This window comes from Salvelinus namaycush, chromosome 20, assembly GCF_016432855.1.
Source record: "Salvelinus namaycush isolate Seneca chromosome 20, SaNama_1.0, whole genome shotgun sequence".
Lineage (NCBI taxonomy): Eukaryota > Metazoa > Chordata > Actinopteri > Salmoniformes > Salmonidae > Salvelinus > Salvelinus namaycush.
Genome location: NC_052326.1, coordinates 51718180 through 51732475, shown reverse-complemented (window position 1 = coordinate 51732475; position 14296 = coordinate 51718180). Strand labels below are relative to the sequence as shown.

The following is a 14296-nucleotide window of genomic DNA, read 5'->3' as shown; positions in this document are numbered from 1 at the left end:
TTTAGAGTTGTTTGGAGTAAGTCTACCTGTTTGGGGTTATTTGGAGTAAGTCTACCTGTTTGGGGTTATTTGGAGTAAGTCTACCTGTTTGGGGTTGTTTGGAGTAAGTCTACCTGTTTGGGGTTGTTTGGGGGGATTAGTAGCACCCGGTCACAACGTTTGTGGGGTTCATATTCCCTTTCTTTACATGTAGCTACGCTGTTTCACTTTAAATGACTATTATGCATCTTGCGCTCTTACTTGACTGACACCAGTTACATCCTAGTGAACAGACAGACAACACACCAGTTACATCCTAGTGAACAAACAGACGACACACCAGCTACATCCTGAGGACTCCTAGTGAACAAACAGACAACACACCAGTTACATCCTGAGGACTCATAGTGAACAAACAGACAACACACCAGTTACATCCTAGTGAACAAACAGACAACACACCAGTTACATCCTAGTGAACAAACAGACAACACACCAGTTACATCCTGAGGACTCATAGTGAACAAACAGACAACACACCAGTTACATCCTAGTGAACAAACAGACAACACACCAGTTACATCCTGAGGACTCATAGTGAACAGACAGACAACACACCAGCTACATCCTAGTGAACAGACAGACAACACACCAGTTACATCCTGAGGACTCCTAGTGAACAAACAGACAACACACCAGCTACATCCTAGTGAACAGACAGACAACGCACCAGTTACATCCTGAGGACTCATAGTGAACAGACAGACAACACACCAGCTACATCCTAGTGAACAGACAGACAACACACCAGCTGCATCCTGAGGACTCCTAGTGAACAAACAGACAACACACCAGTTACATCCTGAGGACTCCTAGTGAACAAACAGACAACACACCAGCTACATCCTGAGGACTCATAGTGAACAAACAGACAACACACCAGTTACATCCTAGTGAACAGACAGACAACACACCAGTTACATCCTGAGGACTCCTAGTGAACAAACAGACAACACACCAGTTACATCCTAGTGAACAGACAGACAACACACCAGTTACATCCTGAGGACTCATAGTGAACAAACAGACAACACACCAGTTACATCCTAGTGAACAAACAGACAACACACCAGTTACATCCTGAGGACTCATAGTGAACAAACAGACAACACACCAGCTACATCCTAGTGAACAAACAGACAACACACCAGTTACATCCTGAGGACTCCTAGTGAACAAACAGACAACACACCAGCTACATCCTGAGGACTCCTAGTGAACAAACAGACAACACACCAGTTACATCCTAGTGAACAAACAGACAACACACCAGTTACATCCTGAGGACTCCTAGTGAACAAACAGACAACACACCAGTTACATCCTAGTGAACAAACAGACGACACACCAGTTACATCCTGAGGACTCATAGTGAACAAACAGACAACACACCAGTTACATCCTAGTGAACAGACAGACAACACACCAGTTACATCCTGAGGACTCCTAGTGAACAAACAGACAACACACCAGTTACATCCTAGTGAACAAACAGACGACACACCAGTTACATCCTGAGGACTCATAGTGAACAAACAGACAACACACCAGCTACATCCTAGTGAACAAACAGACAACACACCAGTTACATCCTGAGGACTCCTAGTGAACAAACAGACAACACACCAGCTACATCCTAGTGAACAAACAGACGACACACCAGTTACATCCTGAGGACTCCTAGTGAACAAACAGACAACACACCAGCTACATCCTGAGGACTCATAGTGAACAGACAGACAACACACCAGCTACATCCTAGTGAACAGACAGACAACACACCAGTTACATCCTGAGGACTCATAGTGAACAAACAGACAACACACCAGTTACATCCTGAGGACTCCTAGTGAACAAACAGACAACACACCAGTTACATCCTAGTGAACAGACAGACAACACACCAGTTACATCCTGAGGACTCCTAGTGAACAGACAGACAACACACCAGTTACATCCTGAGGACTCCTAGTGAACAAACAGACAACACACCAGCTACATCCTAGTGAACAAACAGACAACACACCAGTTACATCCTAGTGAACAAACAGACAACACACCAGTTACATCCTGAGGACTCATAGTGAACAAACAGACAACACACCAGTTACATCCTAGTGAACAGACAGACAACACACCAGTTACATCCTGAGGACTCCTAGTGAACAAACAGACAACACACCAGCTACATCCTAGTGAACAAACAGACAACACACCAGTTACATCCTGAGGACTCATAGTGAACAAACAGACAACACACCAGCTACATCCTAGTGAACAAACAGACAACACACCAGTTACATCCTAGTGAACAAACAGACAACACACCAGTTACATCCTAGTGAACAGACAGACAACACACCAGTTACATCCTGAGGACTCCTAGTGAACAAACAGACAACACACCAGTTACATCCTAGTGAACAAACAGACGACACACCAGTTACATCCTGAGGACTCATAGTGAACAGACAGACAACACACCAGCTACATCCTAGTGAACAGACAGACAACACACCAGCTGCATCCTGAGGACTCATAGTGAACAGACAGACAACACACCAGCTACATCCTAGTGAACAGACAGACAACACACCAGTTACATCCTGAGGACTCCTAGTGAACAAACAGACAACACACCAGCTACATCCTAGTGAACAGACAGACAACACACCAGTTACATCCTGAGGACTCATAGTGAACAGACAGACAACACACCAGTTACATCCTAGTGAACAAACAGACAACACACCAGTTACATCCTGAGGACTCCTAGTGAACAAACAGACAACACACCAGCTACATCCTAGTGAACAAACAGACAACACACCAGTTACATCCTGAGGACTCATAGTGAACAAACAGACAACTCACCAGCTACATCCTAGTGAACAGACAGACAACGCACCAGTTACATCCTGAGGACTCATAGTGAACAAACAGACAACACACCAGCTACATCCTGAGGACTCCTAGTGAACAAACAGACAACACACCAGTTACATCCTAGTGAACAAACAGACAACACACCAGTTACATCCTGAGGACTCATAGTGAACAAACAGACAACACACCAGCTACATCCTAGTGAACAAACAGACAACACACCAGTTACATCCTGAGGACTCATAGTGAACAAACAGACAACACACCAGCTACATCCTAGTGAACAGACAGACAACGCACCAGTTACATCCTGAGGACTCCTAGTGAACAAACAGACAACACACCAGTTACATCCTAGTGAACAAACAGACAACACACCAGTTACATCCTGAGGACTCATAGTGAACAAACAGACAACACACCAGTTACATCCTAGTGAACAAACAGACAACACACCAGTTACATCCTGAGGACTCATAGTGAACAAACAGACAACTCACCAGTTACATCCTGAGGACTCATAGTGAACAGACAGACAACACACCAGCTGCATCCTGAGGACTCATAGTGAACAAACAGACAACTCACCAGTTACATCCTGAGGACTCCTAGTGAACAAACAGACAACACACCAGCTACATCCTAGTGAACAAACAGACAACACACCAGTTACATCCTGAGGACTCATAGTGAACAAACAGACAACTCCACTTTTGTATCACGTTCTTAGGCTGGTTCCTCTCAACATCTATTCCTTAAAACCAGAGGATTTTATTCATGGTCCTGGGGACCCAAAAATGTATACCGCTTTGGGTCCCCAGGACCAGGATGGAGAACCACTGCTCTACACCTATCCAAAGGCTGTGAGCTTTTACGTTTAAGGGCCACACATAAGAGAAGAACAGATGGTACAAAACATCTCTTTTATACCATGCATTGTGAATACCCATGAGTTATATATCTCTTTTGTACCATGCATAGTGAATGCCCATTAGATATATATCTCTTGTGTACCATGCATTGTGAATACCCATGAGTTATATATGTAATATTCACTAAAGGTTCAGTGTGACTATTGGGCCAAACGAGAAGCAGATTGCAGAGAAAGATTGTGTGGGAGATGGTCTGGAAAAACTCCTGTTCCAAGTCATTAGAGCAACAGTACATGCTGAGAAAGCTCACTAAGCTAATATATAGCCATTGAAACCTTGGTTGTGTTTATGGGTAGAAGACCTGACGTATACTAACCAGCTGTTACCTCAGTGGTTCCTGTGGTTCTATGGCCAATTCTGATTGTTTGTCCAATTATGGGAAACAGCTGATCAGAATTTGTCTGCCTGTATAAACGCAGCCTAAGTGTTCTTGTGGTTGTGAAGGCTTGGTTACTATAACATCCATACTATTATTGACTGTGTCTGTGTGTGCTATGTGTGTTTGTGTTTGGGGTAGAAGATCTGCGGGGTGTGACGATAGTAGAGCTGATTAAGAAGGAAGGCAGCACCTTGGGCCTCACGATCTCTGGAGGAACAGACAAGGATGGAAAGCCCCGCGTCTCTAACCTACGACCAGGAGGACTGGCTGCCAGGTGAGATCTCGCTTTTGTGAACAATGATGTATTGACTTTTTTTTGTGTGAAATTATTCCATGAGGGTATGAGACAGGCAAGCAAGCACATCAAGATAGAAGAGAGAGAGAGGTCAACCCTGCCTTGAGCTTTCTCGACCGGAACACACAGGAGAGAGAGGTCAACCCTGACTTGAGCTTTCTCGACCGGAACACACAGGAGAGAGAGGTCAACACACAGGAGAGAGAGGTCAACACACAGGAGAGAGAGGTCAACACACAGGAGAGAGAGGTCAACACACAGGAGAGAGAGAGGTCAACACACAGGAGAGAGAGAGGTCAACACACAGGAGAGAGAGGTCAACACACAGGAGAGAGAGGTCAACACACAGGAGAGAGAGGTCAACACACAGGAGAGAGAGGTCAACACACAGGAGAGAGAGGTCAACACACAGGAGAGAGAGAGGTCAACACACAGGAGAGAGAGGTCAACACACAGGAGAGAGAGAGGTCAACACACAGGAGAGAGAGAGGTCAACACACAGGAGAGAGAGAGGTCAACACACAGGAGAGAGAGGTCAAAGAGAGGTCAACACACAGGAGAGAGAGGTCAACACACAGGAGAGAGAGGTCAACACACAGGAGAGAGAGGTCAACACACAGGAGAGAGAGGTCAACACACAGGAGAGAGAGAGGTCAACACACAGGAGAGAGAGAGGTCAACACACAGGAGAGAGAGAGGTCAACACACAGGAGAGAGAGATCAACACACAGGAGAGAGAGGTCAACACACAGGAGAGAGAGGTCAACACACAGGAGAGAGAGAGGTCAACACACAGGAGAGAGAGAGGTCAACACACAGGAGAGAGAGAGGTCAACACACAGGAGAGAGAGGTCAACACACAGGAGAGAGAGGTCAACACACAGGAGAGAGAGGTCAACACACAGGAGAGAGAGGTCAACACACAGGAGAGAGAGGTCAACACACAGGAGAGAGAGGTCAACACACAGGAGAGAGAGAGGTCAACACACAGGAGAAAGAGAGGTCAACACACAGGAGAGAGAGAGGTCAACACACAGGAGAGAGAGAGGTCAACACACAGGAGAGAGAGAGGTCAACACACAGGAGAGAGAGAGGTCAACACACAGGAGAGAGAGGTCAACACACAGGAGAGAGAGAGGTCAACACACAGGAGAGAGAGAGGTCAACACACAGGAGAGAGAGGTCAACACACAGGAGAGAGAGGTCAACACACAGGAGAGAGAGAGGTCAACACACAGGAGAGAGAGGTCAACACACATGAGAGAGAGGTCAACACACAGGAGAGAGAGGTCAACACACAGGAGAGAGAGAGGTCAACACACAGGAGAGAGAGAGGTCAACACACAGGAGAGAGAGGTCAACACACAGGAGAGAGAGAGGTCAACACACAGGAGAGAGAGAGGTCAACACACAGGAGAGAGAGGTCAACACACAGGAGAGAGAGAGGTCAACACACAGGAGAGAGAGAGGTCAACACACAGGAGAGAGAGGTCAACACACAGGAGAGAGAGGTCAACACACAGGAGAGAGAGGTCAACACACAGGAGAGAGAGAGGTCAACACACAGGAGAGAGAGGTCAACACACAGGAGAGAGAGAGGTCAACACACAGGAGAGAGAGAGGTCAACACACAGGAGAGAGAGAGGTCAACACACAGGAGAGAGAGGTCAACACACAGGAGAGAGAGGTCAACACACAGGAGAGAGAGAGGTCAACACACAGGCGAGAGAGAGGTCAACACACAGGAGAGAGAGGTCAACACACAGGAGAGAGAGGTCAACACACAGGAGAGAGAGGTCAACACACAGGAGAGAGAGGTCAACACACAGGAGAGAGAGGTCAACACACAGGAGAGAGAGGTCAACACACAGGAGAGAGAGGTCAACACACAGGAGAGAGAGAGGTCAACACACAGGAGAGAGAGAGGTTAACACACAGGAGAGAGAGGTCAACACACAGGAGAGAGAGAGGTCAACACACAGGAGAGAGAGAGGTCAACACACAGGAGAGAGAGGTCAACACACAGGCGAGAGAGGTCAACACACAGGAGAGAGAGGTCAACCCTGACTTGAGCTTTCTCGACCAGAACACACAGGAGAGAGAGGTCAACACACAGGAGAGAGAGAGGTCAACACACAGGAGAGAGAGGTCAACACACAGGCGAGAGAGGTCAACACACAGGAGAGAGAGGTCAACACACAGGAGAGAGAGGTCAACACACAGGAGAGAGAGGTCAACACACAGGAGAGAGAGGTCAACACACAGGAGAGAGAGAGGTCAACACACAGGAGAGAGAGGTCAACACACAGGAGAGAGAGGTCAACACACAGGCGAGAGAGAGGTCAACACACAGGAGAGAGAGAGGTCAACACACAGGAGAGAGAGAGGTCAACACACAGGAGAGAGAGAGGTCAACACACAGGAGAGAGAGAGGTCAACACACAGGAGAGAGAGGTCAACACACAGGAGAGAGAGGTCAACCCTGACTTGAGCTTTCTCGACCAGAACACACAGGAGAGAGAGGTCAACACACAGGAGAGAGAGGTCAACACACAGGAGAGAGAGGTCAACACACAGGAGAGAGAGGTCAACACACAGGAGAGAGAGGTCAACACACAGGAGAGAGAGGTCAACACACAGGAGAGAGAGGTCAACACACAGGAGAGAGAGAGGTCAACACACAGGAGAGAGAGGTCAACACACAGGAGAGAGAGGTCAACACACAGGAGAGAGAGAGGTCAACACACAGGAGAGAGAGGTCAACACACAGGAGAGAGAGGTCAACACACAGGAGAGAGAGAGGTCAACACACAGGAGAGAGAGGTCAACACACAGGAGAGAGAGAGGTCAACACACAGGAGAGAGAGGTCAACACACAGGAGAGAGAGAGGTCAACACACAGGAGAGAGAGGTCAACACACAGGAGAGAGAGGTCAACACACAGGAGAGAGAGGTCAACACACAGGAGAGAGAGAGGTCAACACACAGGAGAGAGAGGTCAACACACAGGAGAGAGAGGTCAACACACAGGAGAGAGAGGTCAACACACAGGAGAGAGAGGTCAACCCTGCCATAGGCTGCTGGCTCATGTACGGAGGACTGGACTACATGTTCTCTGCCTACAATAGGCTAGACATCTTTATTGCCCATTAAACATACACTGAGTGTTCAAAACATTAGGAACACTTGCTCTTTCAATTGAGCAAGACAATTGAGACATGGATTGTGTAAGCGTGCCTTTCAGAGGGTGAATGTGCAAGACAAAATATTTAAATGCTTTTGAACGGGGTATGGTAGTAGGTACCAGGCGCACCGGTTTGTGACAAGAACTGCAACGTTATTGGGTTTGTCAACCTCAACATTTTCCCGTGTGTATCAAGAAGATCCAGCCAACTTGACACAACTGTGGGAAGCATTGGAGTCAACATGGGCCAGCATCCCTGTGGAACGCTTTCGACACCTTGTAGATGCCCTGACGAATTGAGACTGTTCCGAGGGCAAAATCAGTGGTGCAACTCAATATTAGTTCCTAATGTTTTGTACAGTCAGTGTATATTATATAAAAGGAACATTTTCCTTCAGCTTTGCTAGACCTTCAGCCACTCATGCTTACTCAATGTGGATGGATACAGTCTTCATGTTCCCTTCCTACTGCCTAGACCTCCAGCCCCTCACCCACCATTAACAGCCTCTGACCCAGGCTGAGTCCCAAATGGCACCATTTCCCCTACATAACACACTACTGTCCTGTGGGCCCTGGTCAAACCTAGTGAACTACGTAGGGAATAAAGTGCCATTTTGTCTGAAACCGCAGTCACGCTGTATCAGCCAATCAGGCCCTGATGTAGGAGGAACCATTTCACTAGCGGCAGATTTCTAAAACAAGGGATCCGTCCATAATGGCATCCTATCCCCCCACAGGGCTCTGGTCAAAAGCAGTGCACTATATAGGGACTAGGGTGTCCTTTGAGACAATGTCTAAGGACTTGGGTGATGATGCTAAAAATAGGCACAGAGTCTTGGTCTTTGGGCATTATGGACTTGGGCTACTGACTGACCTGTTTGACTTTTAAAGAAGGCTTTCCCCCTAGGAGATTTACAGTTGAGCTGCTCTGCAAGTTGTATTTTCTATGCTTTAGCCTTAGCTGGACAATTTATTTAGAAAAGTGGCTTTTATCCAAAGCTGTCTGACTCTGAATAAAGAAAGTGGGCCATGTAAAAGTCTCAATTTACTTATGACTTGCATATTTAATGCAGATACAATATCAGCTAAATTAGCAATGTATCAACAAAGTAGTATAAATTCTCACATGCAAGTAGTCTCGCTTGTCAGGCTCATGGTGCTTCACAGTGGCTGTGGTTAGTATCACTAACGTGTGAGACTCCTATATAGCAGCATAATAGCCTGTTGGCATTGTAGATCTGTCACCATGTGTATCTGTGATCACTTTAATCTCAGTGGGTGTGTGAGAAGTCCTCATCTAGGACAAGCATCAAAGGAGCTTACTTTATGTTTTAATTTCCAACGTTAAGTAGCTTGCAACATCATAGTATTATTCTATGTACAGTAGGTAGAACCACAACATCATAGTATTATTCTATGTACAGTAGGTAGAACCACAACATCATAGTATTATTCTATGTACAGTAGGTAGAACCACAACATCATAGTATTATTCTATGTACAGTAGGTAGAACCACAACATCATAGTATTATTCTATGTACAGTAGGTAGAACCACAACATCATAGTATTATTCTATGTACAGTAGGTAGAACCACAACATCATAGTATTATTCTATGTACAGTAGGTAGAACCACAACATCATAGTATTATTCTATGTACAGTAGGTAGAACCACAACATCATAGTATTATTCTATGTACAGTAGGTAGAACCACAACATCATAGTGTTATTCTATGTACCGTAGGTAGAACCACAACATCATAGTATTATTCTATGTACAGTAGGTAGAACCACAACATCATAGTATTATTCTATGTACAGTAGGTAGAACCACAACATCATAGTATTATTCTATGTACAGTAGGTAGAACCACAACATCATAGTGTTATTCTATGTACCGTAGGTAGAACCACAACATCATAGTATTATTCTATGTACAGTAGGTAGAACCACAACATCATAGTATTATTCTATGTACAGTAGGTAGAACCACAACATCATAGTATTATTCTATGTACAGTAGGTAGAACCACAACATCATAGTATTATTCTATGTACAGTAGGTAGAACCACAACATCATAGTATTATTCTATGTACAGTAGGTAGAACCACATTTGAAACAACATGTTATTTTAGGGTTTTTTGTACAGTAGGAGAGGAGAGGGCTTTGTCACATGGAGTATTTGATTGACATTCTCTACTTTTTTGACAAACTCTCCTCCATCAAACTCTCCGACTCCTACCGCTCTACCTCACAATCCTATTATAAGAAACATCAAAAAAACATTTTCCGGTGGAGTCCGCCTTCAATACTTCAAACCAAAAGTTATCTATCTGGCACTCACTCACAACCAACAAGGAACGCATCGATTAACTCTGTCTGGTGGATGGGCCAAAAAAATTATAATATAATAACTCTGTCTGGTCCTATCTGTTTGTCTGTGTGGAACTTGCAACCAGAATGTTGTTTTGTGGAATATAATGGAACCAGAATGTTGTTTTGTAGAATATAATGGAACCAGAATGTTGTTTTGTAGAATATAATGGAACCAGAATGTTGTTTTGTAGAATATAATGGAACCAGAATGTTGTTTTGTAGAATATAATGGAACCAGAATGTTGTTTTATAGAATATAATGGAACCAGAATGTTGTTTTGTAGAATATAATGGAACCAGAATGTTGTTTTGTAGAATATAATGGAACCAGAATGTTGTTTTGTTGAATATAATGGAACCAGAATGTTGTTTTGTTGAATATAATGGAACCAGAATGTTGTTTTGTAGAATATAATGGAACCAGAATGTTGTTTTGTTGAATATAATGGAACCAGAATGTTGTTTTGTAGAATATAATGGAACCAGAATGTTGTTTTGTAGAATATAATGGAACCAGAATGTTGTTTTGTAGAATATAATGGAACCAGAATGTTGTTTTGTGGAATATAATGGAACCAGAATGTTGTTTGTAGAATATAATGGAACCAGAATGTTGTTTTGTAGAATATAATGGAACCAGAATGTTGTTTTATAGAATATAATGGAACCAGAATGTTGTTTTGTAGAATATAATGGAACCAGAATGTTGTTTTATAGAATATAATGGAACCAGAATGTTGTTTTGTAGAATATAATGGAACCAGAATGTTGTTTTGTAGAATATAATGGAACCAGAATGTTGTTTTGTTAGAATATAATGGAACCAGAATGTTGTTTTGTAGAATATAATGGAACCAGAATGTTGTTTTGTAGAATATAATGGAACCAGAATGTTGTTTTATAGAATATAATGGAACCAGAATGTTGTTTTGTAGAATATAATGGAACCAGAATGTTGTTTTGTAGAATATAATGGAACCAGAATGTTGTTTTGTAGAATATAATGGAACCAGAATGTTGTTTTATAGAATATAATGGAACCAGAATGTTGTTTTATAGAATATAATGGAACCAGAATGTTGTTTTGTAGAATATAATGGAACCAGAATGTTGTTTTGTAGAATATAATGGAACCAGAATGTTGTTTTGTAGAATATAATGGAAACCAGAATGTTGTTTTATAGAATATAATGGAACCAGAATGTTGTTTTGTAGAATATAATGGAACCAGAATGTTGTTTTTGTAGAATATAATGGAACCAGAATGTTGTTTTATAGAATATAATGGAACCAGAATGTTGTTTTGTAGAATATAATGGAACCATAATGTTGTTTTGTAGAATATAATGGAACCAGAATGTTGTTTTGTTGAATATAATGGAACCAGAATGTTGTTTTGTAGAATATAATGGAACCAGAATGTTGTTTTGTTGAATATAATGGAACCAGAATGTTGTTTTGTAGAATATAATGGAACCAGAATGTTGTTTTGTAGAATATAATGGAACCAGAATGTTGTTTTGTAGAATATAATGGAACCAGAATGTTGTTTTGTAGAATATAATGGAACCAGAATGTTGTTTTGTAGAATATAATGGAACCAGAATGTGTTTTGTAGAATATTAATGGAACCAGAATGTTGTTTTGTAGAATATAATGGAACCAGAATGTTGTTTTGTAGAATATAATGGAACCAGAATGTTGTTTTGTAGAATATAATGGAACCAGAATGTTGTTTTGTAGAATATAATGGAACCAGAATGTTGTTTGTAGAATATAATGGAACCAGAATGTTGTTTTGTAGAATATAATGGAACCAGAATGTTGTTTTGTAGAATATAATGGAACCAGAATGTTGTTTTGTAGAATATAATGGAACCAGAATGTTGTTTTGTAGAATATAATGGAACCAGAATGTTGTTTTGTAGAATATAATGGAACCAGAATGTTGTTTTGTTGAATATAATGGAACCAGAATGTTGTTTTGTTGAATATAATGGAATCAGAATGTTGTTTTATAGAATATAATGGAACCAGAATGTTGTTTTGTAGAATATAATGGAACCAGAATGTTGTTTTGTAGAATATAATGGAACCAGAATGTTGTTTTGTAGAATATAATGGAACCAGAATGTTGTTTTTGTAGCATATAATGGAACCAGAATGTTGTTTTGTAGAATATAATGGAACAGAATGTTGTTTTATAGAATATAATGGAACCAGAATGTTGTTTTGTAGAATATAATGGAACCAGAATGTTGTTTTGTAGAATATAATGGAACCAGAATGTTGTTTTGTAGAATATAATGGAACCAGAATGTTTGTTTTGTAGAATATAATGGAACCAGAATGTTGTTTGTAGAATATAATGGAACCGAATGTTGTTTGTAGAATATTAATGGAACCAGAATGTTGTTTTGTAGAATATAATGGAACCAGAATGTTGTTTGTAGAATATAATGGAACCAGAATGTTGTTTTTAAGAATATAATGGAACCAGAATGTTTGTTTTGTAGAATATAATGGAACCAGAATGTTGTTTTGTAGAATATAATGGAACCAGAATGTTGTTTTGTAGAATATAATGGAAACCAGAATGTTGTTTTGTGAATTAATGGACCAGAATGTTGTTTTGTAGAATATAATGGAACCAGAATGTTGTTTTGTAGAATATAATGGAACCAGAATGTTGTTTTGTAGAATATAATGGAACCAGAATGTTGTTTGTAGAATATAATGGAACCAGAATGTTGTTTTGTGGAATATAATGGAACCAGAATGTTGTTTTGTTGAATATAATGGAACCAGAATGTTGTTTTGTTAGAATATAATGGAACCAGAATGTTGTTTTGTAAATATAATGGAACCAGAATGTTGTTTGTAGAATATAATGGAACCAGAATGTTGTTTTGTAGAATATAATGGAACCAGAATGTTGTTTTATAGAATTATAATGGAACCAGAATGTTGTTTTGTAGAATTAATGGAACCAGAATGTTGTGTTGTAGAATATAATGAACCAGAATGTTGTTTGTAGAATATAATGGAACGCAGAATGTTTTTTTGTAGAATATAATGGAACTACAGAATGTTGTTTTGTAGAAATATAATGGAACCAGAATGATTGTTTGTAGAATATAATGGAACCAGAATGTTGTTTTGTAGAATATAATGGAACCAGAATGTTGTTTTGTAGAATATAATGGAACCAGAATGTGTTTTGTTAGAATATAATGGAACAGAATGTTGTTTTGTCAGAATATATGGAACCAGAATGTTGTTTTGTAGAATATAATGGAACCAGAATGTTTTTTTGTAGAATATAATGGAAACCAGAATGTTGTTTTGTAGAATATAATGGAACCAGAATGTTTTTGTAGAATATAATGGAACCAGAATGTTGTTTGTAGAATATAATTGGAACCAGAATGGGAACCAGAATGTTGTTTTGTAGAATATAATGGAACCAGAATGTTGTTTGTAGAATAAGAATGGAACCAGAATGGTTGTTTTGTCGAAATATAATGGAACCAGAATGTTTGTTTGTAGAATATAATGGAACCAGAATGTTGTTTTGTAGAATATAATGGAACCAGAATGTTGTTTTGTAGAATATAATGGAACCAGAATGTTGTTTTGTAGAATATAATGGAACCAGAATGTTGTTTTGTAGAATATAATGGAACCAGAATGATGTTTTGTAGAATATAATGGAACCAGGAATGTTGTTTGTAGAATATAATGGAACCAGAATGTTGTTTTGTAGAATATAATGGAACCAGAATGTTGTTTTGTAGAATATAATGGAACCAGAATGTTGTTTTGTAGAATATAATGGAACCAGAATGTTTGTTTGTAGAATATAATGGAACCAGAAGTTGTTTTGTAGAATATAATGGAACCAGAATGTTGTTTTGTAGAATATAATGGAACCAGAATGTTGTTTTGTAGATATAATGGAACCAGAATGTTGTTTTGTAGAATATAATGGAACAGAATGTTGTTTTGTAAGAATATAATGGAACCAGAATGTTGTTTGTAGAATATAATGGAACCAGAATGTTGTTTTGTAGAATATAATGGAACCAGAATGTTGTTTTGTAGAATATAATGGAACCAGAATGTTGTTTTGGTAGAATATAATGGAACCAGAATGTTGTTTTGTAGAATATAATGGAACCAGAATGTTGTTTTGTAGA

General features: G+C 40.7%; 1 protein-coding gene across 1 annotated transcript in view; it reads left to right on the top strand.

Annotated features, from left to right (window-relative positions):
* grip2b (glutamate receptor interacting protein 2b) overlaps positions 1–14296 on the top strand; it is a 190285-nt gene that overhangs the window by 55472 nt on the left and 120517 nt on the right. The window contains 1 exon segment of the mRNA XM_039015456.1: positions 4375–4526. Within this exon segment, the coding sequence (XP_038871384.1) occupies positions 4375–4526 (152 nt within the window).